Below are 24840 nucleotides of genomic sequence, written 5' to 3' on the forward strand. Positions count from 1 at the left end.
AAAAAAATATTTATAAATTTTAATTTTTTAATAGTATTTTTAAAAAATATATTAATATAATATATATAAATAAATAGTAATAATAATAATAATAGTATACTTTGATAATATTCCGGATCTTTTTTGGCCACAACTGGCAATGCTATGGATATTATTTTCTCACATTTTCGGATCATATCATCGATAATACTAATCAAGTGATTGAATCTCAGGTCAGTTGACATTGGGATCGGGTGGTCATCACTACTACTACTACTACTACTATCACTACTACTACTATCACTACCACTACTATCACTACCACTAATACTACTACTACTACTACTACTAGTCCTCCTCAGTCTAGTCAATAGCATCGACATCTGATCGCTGAACTCCCGGAGCCCATCCAAACCGTCCAACAGTACGTCAAACATGTTTTCCTCGTAAAATATAAACGTTTTGTTAATAAATTTCACGGATTTTTCTAATAAATCTAAATCATCGGCTGATATGATTTTGATTGTCGGCCGCCGATGATTGTTGTCGACCACTAATTGATGGCCAGTAGTAGTAGTAGTAGTAGTAGTTTTTTGGCCACTGTTTACCGATTGGACCGGTATTTCCAATTGATATGATTTCCATAATAATATTATTAGTTTTACTGATAATAGATTATAATAAATAATTAATACAAAACTAATTAATAAAAATATTATGAAAATAAATAATGATTTTTCTAACATATTAGTAATATTTTGTTATTTTTACAAATTATGATATTATTATTATTATCTAAAAAAATATTTAGTTATTATTTTTTTAATTATATTAAATTATTAATTTTAAAAAAAATTATCTATTAATTTGTTTGTTTTTAAAAATAACTTTGATTTATAACTTATAATAGATTAGAATAAAAATTATATTATTTATATTATTTGCTAAAAAAATCAATTAGTTATAAAAACTGTTTTTTTTGTATTTTCTATGATACAGCAAAAAAAATTATTTATTATTATTAATTTATTTTAATATATATATATCAATATATATATATATATATATATATATATTGCTATTTAATATTATAATAAGTTGTTTAATAGTTTTATAGTATAATATTAAATAATATTTTTATGTAYAAAATATTCTAGTATAACAATTAATTAATTATATTAAAAAAAATTAATAYTATTACTAAATATTATTATAATTTATTTAATAGACAATTAAATACTACTATACAATATATATATATATATTAAACATATTAAAACAAGTTTTTATTATTTAACTAAAATAATTATCAAATTAAATATATATTTAAATTTMTAAAATATAAATATAATTATTTAATTTATATTGATAATACATTTAAATAAAACAATAAATATATTACTTAATTATAAAAYAAAATAAWTTTGTATTAGTATTAAAAMTAATACAAATATATTTTTAAAATAATTATTTTAGATTTTTTTTCTAATTTTCTATTTAAAAAAATACAGATATTTTTACTTTCTTATAATTTAGTTTTGAAATAATATTTTTWAAAAAATTTATTTAATATAATACTATTATACAGTAATTGAAAAAAAAAACAAACATTTGTTTGGTCAGATTGACGGCGAAATTAAACACGATTTTCTACCGCTGCTAACTAATGGTGGCGCCAACAACGTACGGGACAACCAGTATATACGGCCGAATTAGGCCAACTGTTGGTCWCGTTATCGGCCGATATTGCCGGTCAATTGACCCAAAAAAAATGCMCCGAAATTTMRAWMKGTTTTTATCGGGTTTTTCAGTCAAATTGGACGCCATTTTGATCGTTCGGTAMAAACAATTGGCCGATCGTTTGCGTACAGAAAATCCCCAACTGTTTGAAACTGTTGGCCAGTTTGTCGGCAAATTTAACSATTATATCCAACAAATTGTCAATAATTTTACTAATAAAAAACAACAGTAGAYCCACACCCACCCACCCACACACACACCCACTATATAYACGGCAATGTTATGAATCTATTTATAAAAAAAATAATTATTATTTTTTATTTTTCCAAATTTATTTTTTTCTAAAAATTAACTGAATGTTAAGTTTTTTTTTTTACTTTATATTATWATTAATTTGTTATTAACTAATTAATTWWTTTTTTAAATAACTTAAATWTTAACTTAATTATAGTTATTATTATTATTTAATGTAAAATTATTTTTATTTTATTWATTCAATAAATATGAGCATTTAAAAATTTAAAAAAAACAAATAATTTTATTTTATAATAAATTATTYACAATTAATTAATTATTTTAAATGTTATTTAATGTTAAAYTATTATTAGTGATAAAATTATTAAAATTATTAAATTTTTATATAAATCTAATAAATAGTAATAATAATAATAATAATAATACATTAAATTTAGTACATAATTATTTAGAAGTAATTATTTATTAGTTATTTAATTAAATAGTAATATAATAATAATAATATTGCATATAATTATAGTTTAATAATTTTTTTWTATATTTAACTAATTGTTTATTTAAATGTAAAAAATAAATTTTRATATTTAAAATTATCAAGTCTATATTTTTTAAAAAATATTTTAATAATAGCTTTTMAATATCTATTTTTATTAAAAATAAATAAATTTTTATATATATTTAAGTAATTATTAATTATACTAATTATAATTAATTTATAAATTAAAAACATTATATATATATAGAAACAATAAAAYACAATTAATTTTTAACTTTAAAAMTATTATTTTTATCTCATATTTATAAACATATGTTTTTTATTWAAATAACAAAAATAAATATCTAATTATTATTATTATTATAATATTATTATAAATATGATTATATTGTATAAYCAATACMTAGTATGTAATCAAMAAAAAAATTAAATATCTATTTGTAATCAAAAAATAAACAATAGTTTAACTATTGGAAAWWTTTTTTAAATTTATTTTTTATTATATATATATATTGAAATAATAAATAATAAAAGTTTTCCAATAGTTAAACTATTGTTTATTAATTGATTACAAATAGATATTTAATTTTGTTTTKTTGTTGATTATATACTATGTATTGATTATACAATAATCATATTTATAATAATAATAATAATATAATAATTAAAAACTCATTTAGGACKACAAATTGAAATGAAAAAAATATATAATTTAATATTTTTAWAAAAATAATTATTAATTAGTTTTTTTACAATAAATARTATTTAGTTTTGTTTTTAATATATAGTAAAAATTGTTGTTGATTACTATTTTATAACTAACTAATCATCATCATTGAAAAAACAATTGTAATATTAAATATATATATTTTTAAAAAAATAATTTATTTACACAATATAATATTTTTAAAATAATATAATAAATAATTTATAATAATAATAATAATAATAATAATAATAATATTATTATTATTATTTAAATATATTGCAAATAATATCGKCAATTATTGKGRAAAAATATAAYAATTTTTAAATCAAATTWSATTTAATTGAATTATATTGAGATAAAAGTGGAAAAAAGTTGATATAATAATAATAATAATAATATAATTTTCTTATTAATAATTTATTAATTCATATTATTATTAGTAATTCTAGTATTGAATTTTATTATATTATTTAACAATATAATGATATTATACAATATATATATATATATAAATTCAATTGTATTTATAAAAACATAATAAATATATTATATTATAATTTTTATGGATTTGTTAAATTGAAAAAATGATTTCACTTTTTTTTCAATGAGTGAGAAAAATATATATAAATTTATTTTTATTTTGTTTGTSTATGTGTTTGAGATACCTGTGCTCTCTCTCTCTCWCTAATGGATAAAATAGTAGGTAATCATCACATCATTCATACATATAYATATATAAAAAGCCAATACCTGAGAGAAAGAGAGAGAGAGAGAGAGCACCGGTAGACCTGATTATACCGTTTGACACACTTTTTYCCCGCATATTATAAGTCATACATCATTTGCAGTGAAAATAAAAATTAAATAAAATGTTTTTTTCTAACATTTAATAATATCTTTTTTAAGTGAATCTTATTTCTCTCTATCTCTCTCTTTCTTTCACATCATAAGTGGTTAAAAAAATTCATTTTTAAAATCATTTTTGWATTTTCATTGATATGTTTTATTTGTGTGATTTTTTTCATATGTTATATTTTTATTAAATTAAATTAATTGTATTATTTTTAGTTAATTTTTTTGTTTTGAATCGATGTCTATATTTATATAATATTAATATATATATACTGTATATTAAACAATGTATTATAGAAATAGTTTAAATAATTTAATATTTTCCGTATTATTAGTGTCCATAATATCAATACATTTGTATTATTGTCATCAGATTCGGGTATTTTATTAAATTTTTTTTTGAAGATTTTATTTATTATCTCAAATAATAATAATAACTAATATAACTATTATGTGATATAAATTTTTAGATATATGTTTTTTTTGTATTAAATAAAATATCTATATATTTTTAACAATAATAAAAAAAATTAAATTTAGTAAAATACAATGATTTTAACACTTTTAAAAAAAATATTTTATAAAATCTAAATTACTATATTATAATTTATATACAGTAACTAAAGTATACTGGTTAATTTATATGATTTATATAAAATAAAATCATATTATATTTTTAATTAAATATTAATTGCTATTTATTTTGTAGTTGATTTGATAAAAAAAATTGATTTATATATATATATATATATATATATATATATATTAATAAAATTTTCATTTATTGTCATAAATAATTTTATTTTTGTTTGTTATTATAAGTAATTTTATTTTATTTTATTAGACACGTAGGGCTGCCTATGATCTGCCTGCCGGTGCCCAAGAAATTTTAGGCAAACCTATCGACATGAGCTTCAAGTGTCCGGGAGATGGCTATTATGCGGACGTCAAAAATGAGTGAGTAATTGATTGATTGACAAAAATTTTTTTTTAAAAATTAAAAATATTTTCTAAAAAAAATATTTTATTTCTATATTACTATTTGTTTTCCCCGAAAAAAATATATATTTTCAAAAAAAAACAAAACAAATTTATAATATTATATAAATATATAAATATTGTATGAATTATCAAAAAAAAAATTATTTATTTATTTTTTCAACAATAAAAAACAACTCAATTAAAAATTATTTTTAACAAATTTATTATTATAATTATTACAATATATCTATCAGTGTTTTCACTTTTGATTTGATTTTTTTGTGGATATTTATTGACAACATATATATATACAGGAGTTCCTGATTATACGGCAATAAATTTATATACAGTTTATATATATAWATATATTACTGTAAATATATTTTGATATAACAAATATTTGATGTTTTTATTTAAACACATTTTAAAATATAAAAAAAACTGTTAAATATTRTATAATAAATTATAAATGCAAATGTTTAGGTTGTATAATATAAAATAACTTTTTTAAATATATATATATATATATAATAAAATATATTATTATTATKATTATTRGCATATTTGCTAAACAGTGTTATCAATAATAATAATAAAATTTTATTGTTGTTTTGTTGTTGTTGTTATKGGTATTATTGACAAATAACTTATAAAATTTCAATAATATATTTTTTATGATATCTGAGAAACCGGAAAAAATCGTATAACTATTAATATAAATAAATAAATTATATTATATGTAAAATATTATTTTTTTTGATATTATATACTATACTGTATTATTATAATATTAAATATAATAATAATAATAATAATAATATACTGCAAAATAATATTATTTTTGTTGTTTTTTTTGGCTAAATAACAATTATATGTTATATATATATATATATTAATATATATATAATTTTTTCATAATAAATATATACAATTAAAATATATAGTTTTAATTATATTATTGCCAGACATGTATTATTATTATTTGTTAATTATATAAAATCTTTAAAAATTATTATTATTTTGTTTTTTTTATTTTTGTCGTCAAATATATATATATATATATATATATATATATATATATATATATATATATATATATATATATATATATATATATATATTATGTATATAATTATTAATAATTATTATTATGGAAAAAAATATTTAAAAAAACTAAAAACTAAAAGTTTTTAGTTTTTAGTAATAATAATTTTGCCCTCATATACAGTCAATGCTAACTATAATTTGAATAGAGAGGACTGGGATGTAAATTATTATTATTATTATTTTAAAGGTAGACTACATTACCTATTAGTGYTGACCTACTAGTGCTGGTATTAATTTTTTRTGTTATAAATYAATAATACCAGTGCAACAATAATAATAATAATAATAAATTTAATAGTTTTTCAATATATTTTTTACGATTGTATTGAATGATTTTTAAATAATTATAATATATTTAAATAAATATTGATTTTTATAAAAAAAATAAATAAATAATTACATGTATGTATATTATTGTATATTTATTGAAAAGTGAAATTAATTTAAATATTTTTTATATATAATATAATTAATTGTAATTATTTATTGTGTGTGTGTCTATGTGTAATAAAAATCAAAAAATTAACAAAACAAACAAAAATAATTTCAATTCAAATAAATTATCGTAAAATCTTAATTGATTTTTTTTAATCAATTAGTTCATTCAAATTAATTTTTTTCAAAAAATAAGTGATTAATTTTTTTTTATCTATAATATAGTAATAATAATAAAATAACTAATACATTGTTATAATAGATATATAAAATAATATAATTAATGTTTTAAGTTTAAATATTTTTTGAATAATTAGTTTAAAAATTTTTGTGGTGTTATTAAAAATTATTTTCAATATTAATAATATGTATTATTTTAATTAGTATTTTGCACACAAATACACAACCAATTTATAATAATTTTGTTTTATTTATATATTTTTAATAATAATACAGTAAAAATAATTCTCAAGTTTTATTTAGATATATTAAGTGTTTATAATTTAAATATATATATATATAKTAAACATTATGTAAATATATATATATAATTTAATAATAGAAAATAAGACCATATTAAACAATAATAAAATTATTTAATAATAATAATAAATTGATAATCAAATACGTGATATTTATTTATATACATACATATATAATATATATATATATATATATATATATATATATATATATATATATATATATATATATATATATATATATATACTGTATATATGCTGTATTTAGGACATAGAGATTATGCTGTATATAAATATACAGTATATACTGTATATACTGGTACTTAACAATACTTTTAATGTAAATCCATTGTTTAATCCGTTATCCATAAGTGGAAAGGTATGTATCGGATATAGCATTTACAGCAACTACCTGTGCCTACAATTACAATATACTTAATATATAATATGTTATTCAATACATGTATTATATAACATGCAAATCATAWCATAAAAATATTTATTTATTTATTTTTTTGTGTTTATTTATTTTGATGTGTGAGAAAAATCCTATAATAAAATTGTTGAAAATAAACTAAAATAATAATAATAAATATTATWTATATATATAAATATCCATCAAATGATTCATTATATTGTATTTTATTTTATATTATTAATGTATACAATAAGTCGTTGACTTTTTATTATTTATTGTTTTTTAATATTTASTATTAAATAATATTTTTTTAAAATTTTTTTTAATCAATCATATTATAAACTACTTAAATTTTCATTATTAATATATTATTAATTGTTTTTTTTTAATTTTTTTGCCAATTGATTATTTATTATAAAGTTATTATAAGCATCATCAACAACAACAATAAATTTAAAAAAAAAATATTTTTAATTTATCACGATTTATTTTTTTTACATGAAAAAAACAACAATAATTTTCATATATTTATATATTATTTATTAATAAAATAAAATTTAAAAAAAAAATTAAAGACTATAAATAGTTTATTTTTACTATATATATATATATATATATATTTAAAATTTTATTAATTTTATTAATATTTTATATATATATATATTATGATGATGATAATAATTGTTAATTAATTTATTTTTTTTAAATAATTTATTTTTTAGCTGCAAAATTTATCATCGTTGTTTATTGCATCATAAAGCTGGCGGATCTAAAGTATGRAAAATTAATTTTAATTATAATTAATTAATTAATTACAAAWTAAWWATTAAAAACTTGAATATTATATTTATATAATTTTTTTTTAATTTTTTAATAATTTTTTTWAAAAAATTTATCTAGCATCAATTACATGAAACATTTGTTTGCGGCAATAAAACTGTATTTGATCAATCATCATTGGTTTGCAAGTAAGTTTATCAGGGTAATATTATTATTATTATTATTATAATGATAAAATTGTAAAATTATATCATGTATTGTATATATACAGTATATTACTGTAAAATATAATTTATATATTTAACAAAAAAAAAACAATAATAAATGTTTGTTATATCAATAATTAATGTTTTTGAAACAAAAATTTTAATATAAATGATAGTTTAATTGATATGACATTAATTATCTATTTTTTTTATTTTAATTATTTATTTATTTTTTGTTGAAAACTAATTATATGTTAAGTTTTTTATATATSTATGTTAATGTCTATGAGATATATAGTAATGTTATGATATAATAATTAATGTATTGTTTATTTATTTTTATTTTTAAATACTGGTTAGTTTTAACAAGTGGTTAATATAATATTTAAAAATATATATATATTTAGTTAATTGAAACACAAAATTAAAAAAAAACAATATTTACATGTAAAATTAACTAGATTAATTATGATTATATCTATATATAATTGTTTAATAGTTAGCTAAATAGTAATTTTATTTTTTAATAAATAAAAATATATATATATATTTAAGTGGTTTATAAAAAAACTTTTAAATCTTAATTAAATAGCTATTAAGTATAATTATTACTTTWTTTKTTTRTTATTTTTAAAATAAAAAATAAATTTAAATATATATTACTATTTGAATRAGATTTTAATTTATATATGATAATAGTTTTTTTAATKCAATTTTTATTCATTTAAATTTAATTTAAAAAAATAAATAAAATAATAATGTAACTAGTTTACTTATTTAATTAATCAACAACAAAAAATTATAAACAGTCAATAAAATAATTTTCAAAATGCAAAAATATATATAAATAATTATATTTATAAAAAAATATGCTAGCTAAATAAAATATAATTAAAAATAATACAATAATTAAACCAATCTAAAACTAGTTATTTAATTTTATTTAATTTTTTTGAAAACAAAATATGCTAGCTAAATAAAAAAAAATCAATAATTAATACAATAATTAAACACCCATCTAAAATTTAAAAAATCTAAAAAAACAAAATATGCTAGCTAAATAAATATTTTTTAATAATACAATAATTAAACCAATCTAAAACTATTTATTTAATTTTATTTAATTTTATTTCTAAAAAAATAACTAATAAAATACTATCATGCTTATATATTTATTTTTTAMTTGTGCCMCCCCCCTTTTAACACCCCCACCCCACCCCTCCTTAAAATAATTGACAGACACGATGACGATGCCATACCGTGTGATGCGTCGGAAATGTTTTACTATCTAAATGAACGTATAGGCGATATGAAYGCCCAGTTTCTGGGACCGGCCGATATCGATCGGGCCAGAGCTGCCCGACCCGATTTCAGGGCCCGAGGCCGGGCACGGGCAGCCMGGGCCAGGGCTGCCAGGGCTAGGGCTGCCGCTGCTTAGAGCTTTTATTGTATGTTTAGATTTTTAATATAATATAAATAATTAATTTGATAATTAATTGTATTATAATGTATTTTTGTATTATACATATAAAAAAATATTTTAATTAAAAAAATAAATGTCAATATATAGATAATTATATTAGATTTATGTTTATTATTATTATTATTATAAATTTAAATGTTATTACGAATTATATTTATTTTAAAAAATATTAATTAATTAAAATCAATTGTAATAAAATGTTTATTTTTGAATGTATTTAATATTTTATGTTTTTTTATAACAAAAATTAAAGTTTAAAGTTGTTATTTAATATAAAAAATTATTTTTCTAAAAAATAKCAACAACAAAAAAATAATAAGTTTTTATTGAATTATAAACTAAAATATTAATAATATTAATTAAATACAATTGTTTTTTTTTAAACCACACAAAAATATTTTAATTAATTAATTAATTAATATCAATATTCAGAAAAATACAAAAAAATAATTAAAATATTTATTAAATTAAAATATTTTTTTTTTGAAAAAAAACCCAAACAAACAAAAAATACAAAAAAAAACAAAACTTTTTTTTTCAATCAATTAAAATCAAATATCATTACAATTAATAATAATTAAAAAAAAATCCTTAAATCACTTAAATCCTAATCAAACGTGAAATACTATAAATAGGTCCACCATTTCCGGGGCCATTGTCTACATTGTCTGGTTGTCCAGCACTGGGAGGTTGTCCACAGCACYAGCACCGGGACTATCATCAGTCGGTGACGACGGTCTAAACGAATCTTTCATCAACTCTTTGAAATCAAATAACCGATTATTGTTGAGTACTGTCTGAAAATGTTGACAACCGGCCAGCACTTGATCCATAGCCGACCGATCGGTACTATCGTCGGGTGTTGARTCCTTAGTTTGGTAAACATTTTGCCGAACCGATCCATTTCCAAGGTTATCATATCTTGCATTAGTTGACGCAAACGCTGTGGTTTCGACCACTGGGCCAGCGGGTCGACACCGCCGGGCGGTACTAATGGTATAATGTATTCCCGGCGAAACGGGTAGGTTGTCGATGGCCTGGGTATAGTGAATGATGGTTGCGGRTAAATACGGCGTGTTATGGTTGTAGTAGGATAGGGTGACAGCGGCGGTTGGCCACCCGATGGTGGTCGACCAAACGGTGTTACCGGCAAAGTTGATGGCCTAATCGGTATACAACCGGGCGGATAGACGGGTACTTTCTGTATGATTACGGTTACCGGCGGTTTCGGGCTGCTTGAGGCACCGGGAGGTTGTTGATCACTATCGGGTTGTTCGGTACTGTTATCGTCCGGATGTTCCTCCCGTTCCATATCGTCGTCGTCACCGTTGGTGTCATTGTCGTCATCCGGTTTTGGTTTAGCGGACGGTTTTTTCTTCGGTTTCGGTTTTTTGTCCGCTTTTCGCGGTTTAGGTTTGGGTTTTGGATTTTCTTCGTCATTGTCGTCATCCGGTTGTTCTTCTTCTGGTTTGTCCGGCTCTTCATTSTCTTCGTCGTTGTTGCCATCGTTGCCATCGTCTTCTTGTGGCTGTTTAGTAGGCTTTTTCTTCKGYGACTTTCGYTGCGGTTGTTTTGATGGTTTCTTTGGCGGCTTTTCCTCATCGTCTGGCTTACCATCTTCTGGTTGTTCCGGTTCTTCATCTGCTGCTTCTTCTTCGTCATCAGGYTTTTCRTTATCATCCGGTTGTTTKGGTTTAGGCTTTGGTTTAGGTTTCTGTTGTTTTGGTTTAGGTTTTTGTTGTTTTGGTTTTGGTTTCTGTTGTTTAGGCGGCTGTTGGTCAGTGTCATCATCACCAGTGTCTGGTTGTTCCTCATTATCATCAGGTTTTTCAGGTTCTTCATCATCTTCTTCAGGTTCTTTRGGCTGGCGTTTAGGTTTAGGTTTTGGTTTTTGCGGTTTGTTTTTTGGCGGTTGTTTAGGYTGTCCATCGGTTTGGTCGTCYTTTTCATCRTCATCTGTTGGCTGATCCTTATCTTCTTCCGGTTCTTCGCTATTGTCATTATCTGGCGGTTGTTTRTTATAGTCGTTTGGTTGCGGTTTCTTCGGTTTATTCTTGTTTTTCGGCGGTTTATTKGCCGATGGTTTTGGTGGCTGCTTATTGTCGTCGTCGTCATCAYCGTCCACCATCATCATCATCGGCATCATCTGGTTTAGGTTCTTCAGGCTGTCCAGGCTTTGGCTTATTATTATTATTATTAGGCTTTCCCTTTGGTTTCTGTTGTTTAGGTGGTTTCGGTTCATCTTCTTTGGGCTCTTTTTCTTCTTCTTCTTCATCGTCTGGTTTGTTGTCGTTGTTGTTATCATTGTCTGGTTTGTTGTTGTCATCACTATCTGATGGCTGTTTTGGTTGTTGTTTAGGTTTTTTCGGTGACTTTTTTGTTGGTTGTTTCGGTGGGGGTTTACTATTGTTGTCGTCATCGCTATCGTCTTCTGGCTGTTCTTCATCTTCATCTGAATTKGGCTTTGGTTTWGGTTTAGGTTTGGGTTTTTGTTGTTTAGGTTTAGGCTGTTGTTGTTGTTTATCTGGWTCTTCTTCTTTTGGTTCTTCAGGACTGCTGYTGTTGTTGTCGTCGTCTTCTTTGGRTTTTTTTTGGCGRCGATTTCTTAGGTTTCTGTGGCTTATTATTGTCGCCGCTATCTTCAGGATCTTCAGGATCTTCAGGATCTTCAGCATCAGGTTTGCCACTGTCGTCGTCGKTGTCGTCATCTGATGGCGATTKMGGTTTAGGTTTTTGTTTCGGTTTTTGTTTCGGTTGWGGTTTGGCATCAGGTTCTGGAGTTGACGGCTGTTGCTGTTGTTCATCATCGGTAGGCCAGTCTTCCTCTGGTTTGTTGCTATCATCTTCTGGTTTATTGTTGTTATCATCTTCTGGTTTGTTGTCGTCATCTTYTGGTTTATTGTTTGTCATCGCTTGGTTTTGGCTTAGGTTTGGCTTTCGGTTTCGGTTTAGTCTGCGATCGAGGATTCAGTTTTGGTTTAGGTTTCGGTTTTGGCGACGACGACGGCTCATCTTCTTCTGGTTTATCGTCATCTTCTGGTTTGTTGTCGTCATCTTCTGGCTTATTGTCGTCATCTTCTGGCTTATTGTCGTCATCTTCTGGTTTATTGTCATCATTTTTAGCTGGTTTTCCTGGTTTTGGCGATGATTTGGGCTTACTTTTAGGTTTAGGTGTCGACGACTCGTCCTTATCCTTGTCCTCCTCATCCTCTTTGTCGTCGTCAGTATTCTTCTTCTTCGGTGACTTCGGTTGTTTAGGTTTCGGTTTCTTCTTGTCCTTCGGTGACTCCGGTTTTTGTGGTCGCGGTTTTGCCGGCTGTTCTAACTCGGGCTCAGGTGTCTCCTGGTTATCGTCCGGCCAGTCCTCCTCACTGTTGTCGTTGTCGCTCTCATTACTAATAGGACTGTCCTCATCATTAGTAGGACTGTCCTCATCATCATTAGTAGGCTTTCCATCATCTGGTTGTTCATCCGGTTGTTTATTGTTGTCGTCGTTATCATCTGGCGATGGCCTATCAGTAGGCCTGTCCTCTGCATCATCTCCGGGTTCAGGAGTCGACTGGTCTTTCATTTTATTATTTTTATTTGGTTTACTGGGCGTCGACTTAGGTTTGGATTTAGGTTTCGGTTTAGGAAACGGCGAACTATTGTCACATTTGTTAGATTTGTCCTCTGGTTTGTCATCTTTTTTATCATTATCTCCCTGTCCTTCATCATCATTATCCTTATCATCATCGCTATAGTCGACACGGGAACGGGATCTTTGAGGTGCACCTAAACAATGAAATAAAAAATGATTTTTAATTATTTTAAACTAAAAAAATATTTTAAATAAAATATTTATTTAAAAAAATAATAATTAACTAATAATTGTATTTTTTATATTATTTTAAACTAAATAAATATTTTAAGAAAACAAATATTTTTTAAAAAAATAATTAATAATTTTCTAAAATATGAATAAAAATTGTATTTTTATATTATTTAGTTAATTATAATTAATTAATTATTAGATTTTTTTGTACARTATAATTGATAATTTATAGTACAGTATATTTAGTTAAAATTAAATAAAATTATTAATCAATGATTATATAATTACATATATTTTTTAGTTAAATTTTTAAAAAATATTAATTATAAATATATTTATAAATGACATATAATATAATTGATTGATTTAATTATAAATAATAATAATTATAATAACTTACATAATATGTAGACAAATAGCGTTACAAATATTAATAAAATTGTTATCCACTTCATTATTATTATTATAAATTATTATATAACTTATAATTTCATTGATTTAGTTTAAAAAAAAATAATTTTTTTTAAATAACAATAATATAACAATTATTTCTACATTTACTTTCACTTTGTTATATTAAATAATAATAATAGTTGAAAAAAATATTTAATTTTTTTGACTATAATTTTTTAAATCATTTAATAATAAGTTGAGATTTAAATGATGAGATCTATTGATAATACTATTAAAATTTTAAAAATTACTGGAAATTTATTATTTTTTTATTAAAGGATAACTTTTGAAATCATTATCATTATTATCATTAGTATTATTAGTCAATAAATACTTTATGATATTATATATATATATATATAATAAAAATGTTTTATTTTTTTGGATAAATAATTTTTGTGTGTTTTGAAAGTAACAATTATTTTTCAGCCAATAATAATAAACAGCGCATAATATATATATATATATATATATATATATAATATATTAAATGAAAGTTTATTTTTAATGTGTTTTTTGTTTTGTTTTTTATATAAAAGATTTTATTTAATTTTAGTTTTTGTTGGTTACTTGATATACAATATTATTATTATTAGTAATTTAATTAATGGATGATATGATGATGTTTTTTGCTAATAATAATAATAATAATAATATTTTTTCTAATGATTTTAATGATAAGTAATGATATAAGCAATTATTATTGGAAATATATTTTTTTTAGTAATAATATATTTACTGTATATATATTTAATGTATAGTATATATACACCTGTTATTGGGCACTGGTATTACCACTGTTATTAAAAACAATAGCACAATGGGACAGGTAGACAATGAGGTAATCCCCCTTAATTTTATTAGAAAATTAAATTATTAATCATATATACAGTATATTTATGTGCAATACTTATAAAAATTTTTATGGGGAAAATAAAATATTTATTATTACTAATTTTTTACGAAAAAAAACAAATTGATTACACATTTTATTTATAGGTTTTTAGACACCAACAAAAAATAAAATGATAAATTAGATTAATTATTAATATTTATTTTTTGTTTATAAATATTTATTAATAATTTATTTGTTATTTTTTTGTTGAGAAATATTATTTGATTTTTAGTTTTTATTAGAAAAATTATTTATCTATTTATCTATTTTATGCTAAATAATAATAATAATAATAATAATAATAATAATAATAATAATAATAATAATAATAATAATAATAATAATAATAATAAAGGAGGCACAGTGGTGTAGTGGTTAGTGTGTAGGGCTATGTAGTGTAATGGAGAGTAAGATCTATAGTTCGAGCCCCGATGTGGTAAAGCAATTTTTCTGAGAAAAAAAATTGTTTTAACTGTGCTTCCCGTCCCTGCCCAACCAACGCTGTTTAGGACGGCCAACTTAAGTAGTATGGGGAAAGCGGGGTGCTAAGTGAGGACGAGTTTCTGCCCGACCCCGGGTATCGGTACTTCGGTATCGGTACCCATATACCCGCAATGCCCCCACCCGGGGGTGCCAGTAAAAAGGTGCCCCCACCCCGAAGAGACGTCCGCAAGGATGTCTCTTCACCCTTCGAGTAGTTACTCGTCCTCACACGCAATGGCCACTTTTGTTTCAAAAAATAAAAAATCCTATTTCAACAAACACATGTTAGTGGTGAGAAATGGGTGGCAATAGACACATGTTAGTGTTGAGCTTATTCTAGGGACTGGGACCCCGTAAAAAGGCCAAAAACAAATATATATATAATTATGATTACACGTAGTCGAAGGAATAACGGGGGGTGTTCGGGAGGTACCCTCTCAAATAAATCCCGCGTTCAGCAGGTAGGCATTGACTGCAGTTCGTTAAGTATGCATCATATCCCACGCAGTGATGTGCTATGCGGGCAAAGCTGTGATGTAATGCGACCGCAGACTAGTCAACAAAATCAGACTAACCTCCAAAATGTTTCAGTTCAAGCTGGTTCTCAGCGACAACTGACCAATTTGGTTGAAAAATCGCAAAAGCGCATGAAATGGACACATGAGATGAATACCTTGATAATGCGCGAATACTACAGATCAACTCGACTCGAAACAAATATGACTGATTACAGAAACCAAATTTACTTAGCATTCAAACAGAAATATCCAGAACTAAATGTAACGGAACAAAGGATTGCAGACCAGCGGCGATTCTTAGCAAAGAATAATAAAATATCCCCAATAGAATTACAAGAAATCAAACAGCAAGTGGCACATGAACTATCATTAAATGAAACAACTGAATTAAATACCACAGTAGAAGTAGTGCCAGAAATGGAAGAGACACCTACAACAACAGATAACAGAATCAATACAAATGATGAAATAAATAGAATAACAGCAGAAAATGAACTAAAAACTTCTTTAGAACAATATAAAGACTTTGAAATAGAACTCAGACCTAAGTTACCAAAAATAAAAAGTGGCGTAAAAACAAGATCTACAATAATAACAATTAATGATATACTTAAAGATTACATCGAAGATAACATGTCGTTGAGCACAATTAATACAATAACATACTGTGCAGCAGTAGCAGTATCGAGACTCTTAGGCTACAAAATACAACACATGTCAACTACAAAACTAAATCAAGAAAATATAATACCTAAATGGCAAAAGCGAATAGAGACACGTATAGAAGGGAAAAGACAAGTAATAGGAAGAATAACGCAAGTGTTAAATGGAAACAAATCAAAAAGACTTAACCAATCATTAAAAGATATATACCGATTATTACAGACAAAACCTGGAAAACCTGAATTTGAAGCTATTATCCGGAATTACAACGACACATTAAAACAAACAGTTCAAGCACTATCACAAAGAATCAGAAGATATAAACAACAAAGCGAAAGACGAAAGCAAAATACAATGTTCTATAATAACGAAAAAATGTTCTATAGAAATCAAAACAAAATAAATTCAAGCAATATTAACCATACACCACAAATAGATGAAATAGAAAACTACTGGAAAGAAATCTGGAGCAACCCAAAGGAATATAAAGAATCTAATTGGATAAATGATATTGAAGATGAAAATAAAGAAATACCACCTATGACTTCAGTAAATATAATTAAAGATGACTTAACCGAAGCCCTCAAGAAATCCCACAATTGGAAAAGCCCAGGACAAGACAAAATACAAAACTTCTGGTACAAACACTTTACAACAGTACATCAACCAATGGCAATAGCAATGGATAAAATAATAAAAACAGGACAAACCGATGACTTCCTCACTTCCGGAATAACATATCTACTCCCAAAAACAGAAAATACATCAGATCCCAGCAAATATAGACCCATCACTTGCCTAACAACAATGTATAAAATCCTAACATCCATAATATCAACAAAAATATATAATCATTTAAGTAACAACAACATAATAGCTGAAGAACAAAAAGGCTGTATAAAACACTCAATGGGCTGTAAAGAGCAATTAACAATAGACAATATTATAACAATAAGAGCTCGTCAAAAACATAGAAATCTTGAAATGGCATACATAGACTATAAGAAAGCATTCGATTCAGTCCCACATAAATGGTTATTAAGAGTGTTAAAACTATATAAAATTGACAACACACTGATAAACACATTAGAAAATATGATGAAAAAATGGAAAACTAAATTGTGTGTCAATACTAATAATGAAACAAAAATAAGTACAGAAATCAAAATAAATAGAGGAATATTTCAAGGAGATTCACTCAGTCCTCTGTGGTTCTGCTTAGCCATAAACCCACTGTCATCACTACTTAAAAAGCTAAAAGGCGTAAATCTAAAATCAAGTGATACAAAATATAATCTAACACATCTACTATATATGGACGACTTAAAACTATACGCCGAAAAAGAATCTGATTTAAATGCAATGTTAAAAACAACAGAAACTTTCTCCAATGATATAAATATGGAATTTGGATTAGATAAATGTGCTATAATGAAACTGAAAAGAGGAGTCTATTCTGAAAGAAATCAATACGAAACTGAAAATGGATATATAAAGGCACTAGAAAATGGAGATATATATAAGTACTTAGGAATTAAGCAAATGCATAAATCTAAAATGACAGAAGTTAAAGAAGAAATAAAGAAAACATTAAACCAAAGAATAATAAAAATACTAAAATCTCAACTAAACTCAAACAACAAATTCAAAGCAATAAACACTTGGGCTATACCTGTACTGACATACTCGTTCGGAATAATAAAATGGAGTAAAACAGAACTTGAGACAATTGAAAGACATATAAGGCGACAACTTACAATGTTTGGACTACACCACCCTAGAAGTTCTGTAGCACGACTATGTGTTAGTAGAAAACATGGGGGTAGAGGGTTACTAAACATTGTAAGCCTTGAAGCCAAACAGCGAGAATTGCTGAGAAAATACCATCAACAAAAATGCAATGTCTCAGAGCTCCACAAAATAACATCAACACTCGATTACAACTACACACCTCTAAATCTCAGCAATAATGAACATCAAATAGAAATACAAAATGAAAAAGAGAGGATTAACACATGGGCCTCAAAAGAACTTCACGGAAGATACCGGGCAGAACTCAACCAAACACACGTAGACGAAGAAATGTCTACAAAATGGTTGAAGTACGCCGGTCTTCATGGAGAGACAGAGGGGTTCATGATGGCAATACAAGATCGAGTGATTCCGACACGAAACCATCAGAAATACATCCAAAAGCTAAATATACCAACAGACAAGTGCAGGATGTGTCATATGGAGTCCGAAACAATAGAACATATACTAAATGGGTGTAAAGTACTCACAAACACCGAGTACCTAAGCCGTCACAACCAAGTAGCCAAAATCATACATCAGGAATTGGCAATAAGATTCGGACTAATCAAAGAACCATTACCATACTATAGATACGAGCCACAAAGTGTAATGGAAAGCAACAGAGCCAAGCTCTACTGGGATAAAGAAATAAGAACAGATAAAACTGTGGCCCACAACCGCCCAGATATAGTACTAGTAGACAAACATCAAGATAAGGCGTACATAATAGACATAGCGGTCCCACTAACACACAAACTACAGGACACGCATAGTGAGAAACGCCGAAAATATACAGACTTGGCCTATGAGATCAATAAGATGTGGCGCATTAAGAAAGTTGAAATCATACCTATAATCCTGTCATCAATGGCCGTAATACCGAAAAATCTGGCCCTAAGTTTGGAATCACTGGAAATCAGAAAAACTAAGATCTATGAAATGCAAAAAGCAGTGATACTTCAGAGTTGTAGAACAGTAAGAAAAGTACTAGACTTGAGTTGAGTCTAACCAGTCGTGTCTCTGCCACCAAAAMTGGCCGACACAACAGTGATCACACCSGAACAACCSTGATATAAAAAAAAAAAAAAAAAAAAAAAAAAAAAAAAAAAAATAATAATAATAATAATAATAATAATAATAATAATAATAATAATAATAATAATAATAATAATAATAATAATAATAATAATAATAATAATAATAATAATAATAATAATAATAATAATAATAATAATAATAATAATAATAATAATAATAATAATAATAATAATAATAATAATAATAATAATAATAATAATAATAATAATAATAATAATAATAATAATAATAATAATAATAATAATAATAATAATAATAATAATAATAATAATAATAATAATAATAATAATAATAATAATAATAATAATAATAATAATAATAATAATAATAATAATAATAATAATAATAATAATAATAATAATAATAATAATAATAATAATAATAATAACTATTAGTATTGCTAAATTTATTAAAAATCAATTTATTTATTTATAAAATATTTTATATATATATATAATGTTATAAATATAGCCTTAAGATATTATCATAAGTTTTTACTAAAATAAAAATTTATAATACTATTGATAGTAAAAGTTTTTATTATTAATGTAAAAATAACAACACATATAAATTAAAAATCATTTATTATTATTATGTATATTATGTGTGTATATAATARTAATTATTATTTTTGAATACACAAACACATAAATTCAAGGCTAGAAACTATATTTTTTGCTAATTTTTTTTTTGAAATAATAATAATATGATATATAAAATTAAATTATAATTTAATTTAAATATATGTGTAGTTATTGTTTTATTTTGGCCCAAAAGTAATTATTAGTATTTATTATTATTAAATTATAATATATTTATATATATATATATATAATATATTAGTATTGTATGTTAATATTGAAAATTAAAATTTTTTATTTATATATAAATCAAACTTATAATTAATTTGAGTTTTAATATTATTATTTTTTTTAAAAAAATAAACCACAATTATTATGAGTTTTTAAAAATATTTTTGTAATTAAATTTTAAAACAATTTTTAATCAAAATAAAATATTTAATAATATTAAACCATAAATTACACACTTATTAAATATAAATATTTTTTAATAAAAACACTTTTATTAAGTTTTAAAAAATTATGAGATTTTAATTATTAGTATTAATATTTATTTAATTTTTTGTTTCAATAGATATGTAATAATTTGAAAAAATTATATAATCTTATAGTAAATGATAAAATAATTAATTAAACGATATTACTATCAAAAAAAGTACTGTATATATACTGTATATTACACACACACACACACACACACACACACACACACACACACAAAAAATATGTATTATTATTGGCCATCATTACGGGCATCGACCGTATACTCGGGTTGAATCTCTGGCTTATTATCACTACCCGAACCGCTGCCARTGGTTCCCGGTTTCCGCTCAACACTAGTGACCAGATTWCGGAGAGCATCGGTAATCTGTTGGATACTAGTCTGCAATTGTCTGAGATATTGTTTGGTCGACTCATCCTGGGATCGGTCAATACGGTCCCCGACATATCGGTTCAACCGATCCAACGATTCGACGGCTTTCCGCTGAAGTTTCTCAATGGATCGTTGCCATCGGTCCTGTAAATGGACTCGCATTTGTTGCCACCCGGAGCTGATCCGATCCCGTAGTGTACGAAATACTTGCATCGTGTCGTTGCCTAAGTTAAAGTTGATGGACGGTATCATTGGATGGAGATCTGGTAGACTACCTGAGCTGCCTAATTGATAATGATAGGTAGTATAGATGGTTAGTTATGTAGGGTTAGGCATAACATATAGTTTATAGTTTTTTTTAATGTAATTTTTGTTGTTTTGTATTATAGATTGTAGATTTTTTTTTTGTGGATATTTAGCATGGTAATTTTTTATGTTTATTTATTAATTGTTTTTTTATTAAAATTATTTTTAGTTTACTATTAAATATATTAATATATTTATATATACTATTAAATATATTAATAAATATATATATATACTATTAAATATATATATATATATATAATATTTCTATAAATTTTCAAAATAATAAATTAAATAATAAGTTATTTATAGAAAGTTATATAATATTAATAATAATATTGTTTTACAAATTTCTATGACTATGTGTGTGTGTGTGTGATATGATTATATAATTTTTGTTAATTTTTTTTAAATCATCTATTATTTTCCTATTAAATTACAAAATAATAATAATATATATATATATATATATATATATATATATAGAGAGAGAGAGAGAGAGAGAGAGAGAGAGAGAGAGAGAGATAGTCTCATTTTTTCACATAAAGTCAYATAAATTATATATAAATTTTTWAAAAATAWTAAATTAAATAATAAAGTTATTTATAGAAAGTTATATAATATTAATAATAATAATATTGTTTTACAAATTTCTATGACTATGTGTGTGTGTGTGTGTGATATGATTATATAATTTTTGTTAATTTTTTTAATCATCTATTATTTTCCTATTAAATTACATAATAATAATAATAATATTTATATATATATATATATATATTTATATACCTTTTGGTGATGTATTGATCGCTGGCACCAATTCAACATCATCTTCAAGCTCTTGGCCTTCAAATTAAAAAATTAAAAATATTTTTAATTTTTTATATATATTTTTTAATTAATTGACAACAAAACAAAACATAATTAATTAATTATAATTTATAAATTACATACCAATAGCTAGTGATACGATAAACACCAATGTAAACAACAATGATTTAATTATAAATAATTTATTCATATTTTCTTAAAAAAAAATATTTTAGATTTAAATTATGAATATTTAATTATTATTTAGATTTTTTAGTAATTATTATTATTAAGATTTATTTTTTAAGACAAACTTTTATTTTAAAATGAAAGATGACTTATATTTATATAAGTTTTATAATAGTTTTATATTTTCAAACAAAACATATGACAACTAAATAGTAGTTAATATTTTTTTTGAGATCACAAATAAAACGGGGAAATACTGTCTGTATTTATACTTTTATTATATATATTTAATAATATATATATATATATATATATAAATACTTATTATGAAACCGATAATGAATTTAAAAATACTAAATAATAATAACAAAAATAAATAAAATGTATGAATAATCAAGATTTCAATGTTATTTCAATATACAAGTAATAATAATAATCCGTATATTTAATGGTATTTTTGTTTTTATTAATATATATATATATATATATATTTGATTTTTGTATTAATAATAATAATAATATTACTATAAATATATGTTTGTATTTACTGTTGAAAAAGTAATTGAAAGCAAAAGTTGTCTGAAAACTAGTCGTTTGAAAACTCTCTCTCTCTCTCTCTCTCTCTCTCTCTCTCTCTCTCTCTCTCTCTCTCTCTCTCTCTCTCTCTCCAAGAATCGGATGTATTATTAKTATTATTGCCAATACTATCAAGTATTTCGTGCAATAGTTTAATCAAAAAAAAAATTATTGAAACCAAAAATAAAATGTATTACAAAAAAAAATAAATGATTCATAAAATTCTGGTTATTAATTRATTGATTGATTGATTTTATGGAGAGATTCCTATAGACTATAGGCTATACTGTCTATAGATTATTGAAATTTTTAAGCCCTAAAGGCATTTGAAAAACTGGTTCAATAAATAAACTTTAAATAAATAAATTTCACTATAAATTTATATATTTATATACTGTATATAAATTTGATTGATTGACTTTTATTATTATTATTATAGTAAATTGATCAAGCTTATTATTATTTTTTTTATTGGACTATTGGAGCATTAAATAAAATGTATTTTTTTATATAATATAAAATTATTATTACTATTATAATGATTACATTGACATTCAATTTAAACAAAATTTTTTTAGACATTAACCTTTTATATCTTTAAATTATATATTTATTGTTATCTTAAATAACTTATATATTAGGAAAATAGTTAATTGACTTTTATTTTTTTTTAAAAAAATATGTAATTTTTTAATTAATAAACTAATATTTTTTTGTTGATAGAAATAATTTAGTGATGATTCATAATAAATATCATTTATAAAAAAATTATATTTAATTAATTATAAATTCCTAAATAATATATTCATATTTATGATTAATTGTATTAATATTTTTTACGTAAATATGAAAATTTAATTAATTATTTTAAATACAGTTTTTCCCTATTTTTAGAAATTATTTTTAAAAAATTATTTTATGAATAAAATTAATTTAATGTTTAATAAAAATTAATTTGTATTCAAAACTACAAATAGTCTAAAAAATATATGTTTTACATGTAATTATAATTATGCGATAAAACATAAATTATATATTTTTAATAATATTATAATTATTTTATATATATATATATATATATATATAATATTACTATTATTTTTCATTATTATACATTTTATTACTAATACAAAAAAAATAAATTAATAATTTAACATTAAATTACAACAACAAAAAACAATTTTGTTTCAAACATTTAATATCATAATAATAATAATTATATGTTAATAATATTAGTATATATTTCTAACTAATAAAAAAACAAACTAAATGAAAACCACATTAAAAAAACCTGTTGGCCTTCAATTGAAAATTAAATATTTATATATAAAAAAATTTAATGATTATATCAGTTATATATCAAATATATAATGGTTTTAATGGCTATCGGATATAATAGTAATTAATTATTATTATTATAAACAAAACACGCAATGATTTAACTATTTGTTTGTTTAGTATTAAATTTTTTTGGTTGAATCATTTGATAGTATAAAATAATAATAATTATTAAAAAACATTTATTATGATAAATATTATTAGTTTTTTTTATGAAAAATAATAATAATTTTTATTTAAAAAAAATATCAGTTAAATAAACATATTTATAAATAAAAAACATATAATAAATTGTTTACTAATAAATAAGTTAATAATACAAATTGACTTTTAAAAAATCAGATATTTTATAAAACATTTAAAACCAATTTTTTTACTAAATAATTATTTTATATATAAATAGAAATGATTATTATTTTATTTTTTTAAAATACTTAAATATAATTCATTAATTGAAATGCTATTAAAAGATTATGATGATTTAAATTTAAAATTTAAATAATAATAATAATATTGAACATAAAT

The 24840-nt window shown here is 22.8% G+C and overlaps 4 protein-coding genes across 4 annotated transcripts; all 4 read right to left on the reverse strand.

Annotated features, from left to right (window-relative positions):
- Positions 1 to 10422: 10422 nt before the first annotated feature.
- On the reverse strand, positions 10423 to 12038 carry LOC128953123 (uncharacterized). The gene is made up of 2 exons (XM_054298598.1): positions 12001 to 12038; positions 10423 to 11914 (listed from the first exon to the last, which is right to left on the reverse strand). The coding sequence occupies exons 1-2, from the start codon at positions 12036 to 12038 to the stop codon at positions 10678 to 10680; spliced, it is 1275 nt and encodes a 424-aa protein (XP_054154573.1). The 3' UTR covers positions 10423 to 10677.
- On the reverse strand, positions 12038 to 12811 carry LOC128953124 (uncharacterized). Its single transcript, XM_054298599.1, has one exon. The coding sequence runs from the start codon at positions 12809 to 12811 to the stop codon at positions 12038 to 12040; it is 774 nt and encodes a 257-aa protein (XP_054154574.1).
- On the reverse strand, positions 12752 to 14473 carry LOC128953205 (uncharacterized). Its single transcript, XM_054298680.1, has 2 exons — positions 14138 to 14473; positions 12752 to 13697 (listed from the first exon to the last, which is right to left on the reverse strand). The coding sequence occupies exons 1-2, from the start codon at positions 14190 to 14192 to the stop codon at positions 12820 to 12822; spliced, it is 933 nt and encodes a 310-aa protein (XP_054154655.1). The 5' UTR covers positions 14193 to 14473; the 3' UTR covers positions 12752 to 12819.
- A 6448-nt stretch (positions 14474 to 20921) lies between these two features.
- On the reverse strand, positions 20922 to 22411 carry LOC128953210 (uncharacterized). The gene is made up of 3 exons (XM_054298686.1): positions 22357 to 22411; positions 22192 to 22248; positions 20922 to 21380 (listed from the first exon to the last, which is right to left on the reverse strand). The coding sequence occupies exon 3, from the start codon at positions 21346 to 21348 to the stop codon at positions 20956 to 20958; it is 393 nt and encodes a 130-aa protein (XP_054154661.1). The 5' UTR covers positions 21349 to 21380; positions 22192 to 22248; positions 22357 to 22411; the 3' UTR covers positions 20922 to 20955.
- Between the last annotated feature and the right edge of the window lie 2429 nt (positions 22412 to 24840).

The sequence above is a fragment of the Oppia nitens genome, unplaced genomic scaffold, assembly GCF_028296485.1.
Source record: "Oppia nitens isolate AA-2021 unplaced genomic scaffold, nextdenovo-longstitch-racon4-pilon3 scaffold20_pilon_pilon_pilon, whole genome shotgun sequence".
In the NCBI taxonomy this organism is placed as follows: domain Eukaryota; kingdom Metazoa; phylum Arthropoda; class Arachnida; order Sarcoptiformes; family Oppiidae; genus Oppia; species Oppia nitens.

Coding starts and splice junctions, on each gene's coding strand:
- LOC128953205 (XM_054298680.1), bottom strand. CDS start 14,192: ATGAAGTGGATAACAATTTTATTAATATTTGTAACGCTATTTGTCTAC. Junction 13,698..14,137: donor GCTATTTGTCTACATATTAT/GTAAGTTATTAT, acceptor TTCATTGTTTAG/GTGCACCTCAAAGATCCCGT.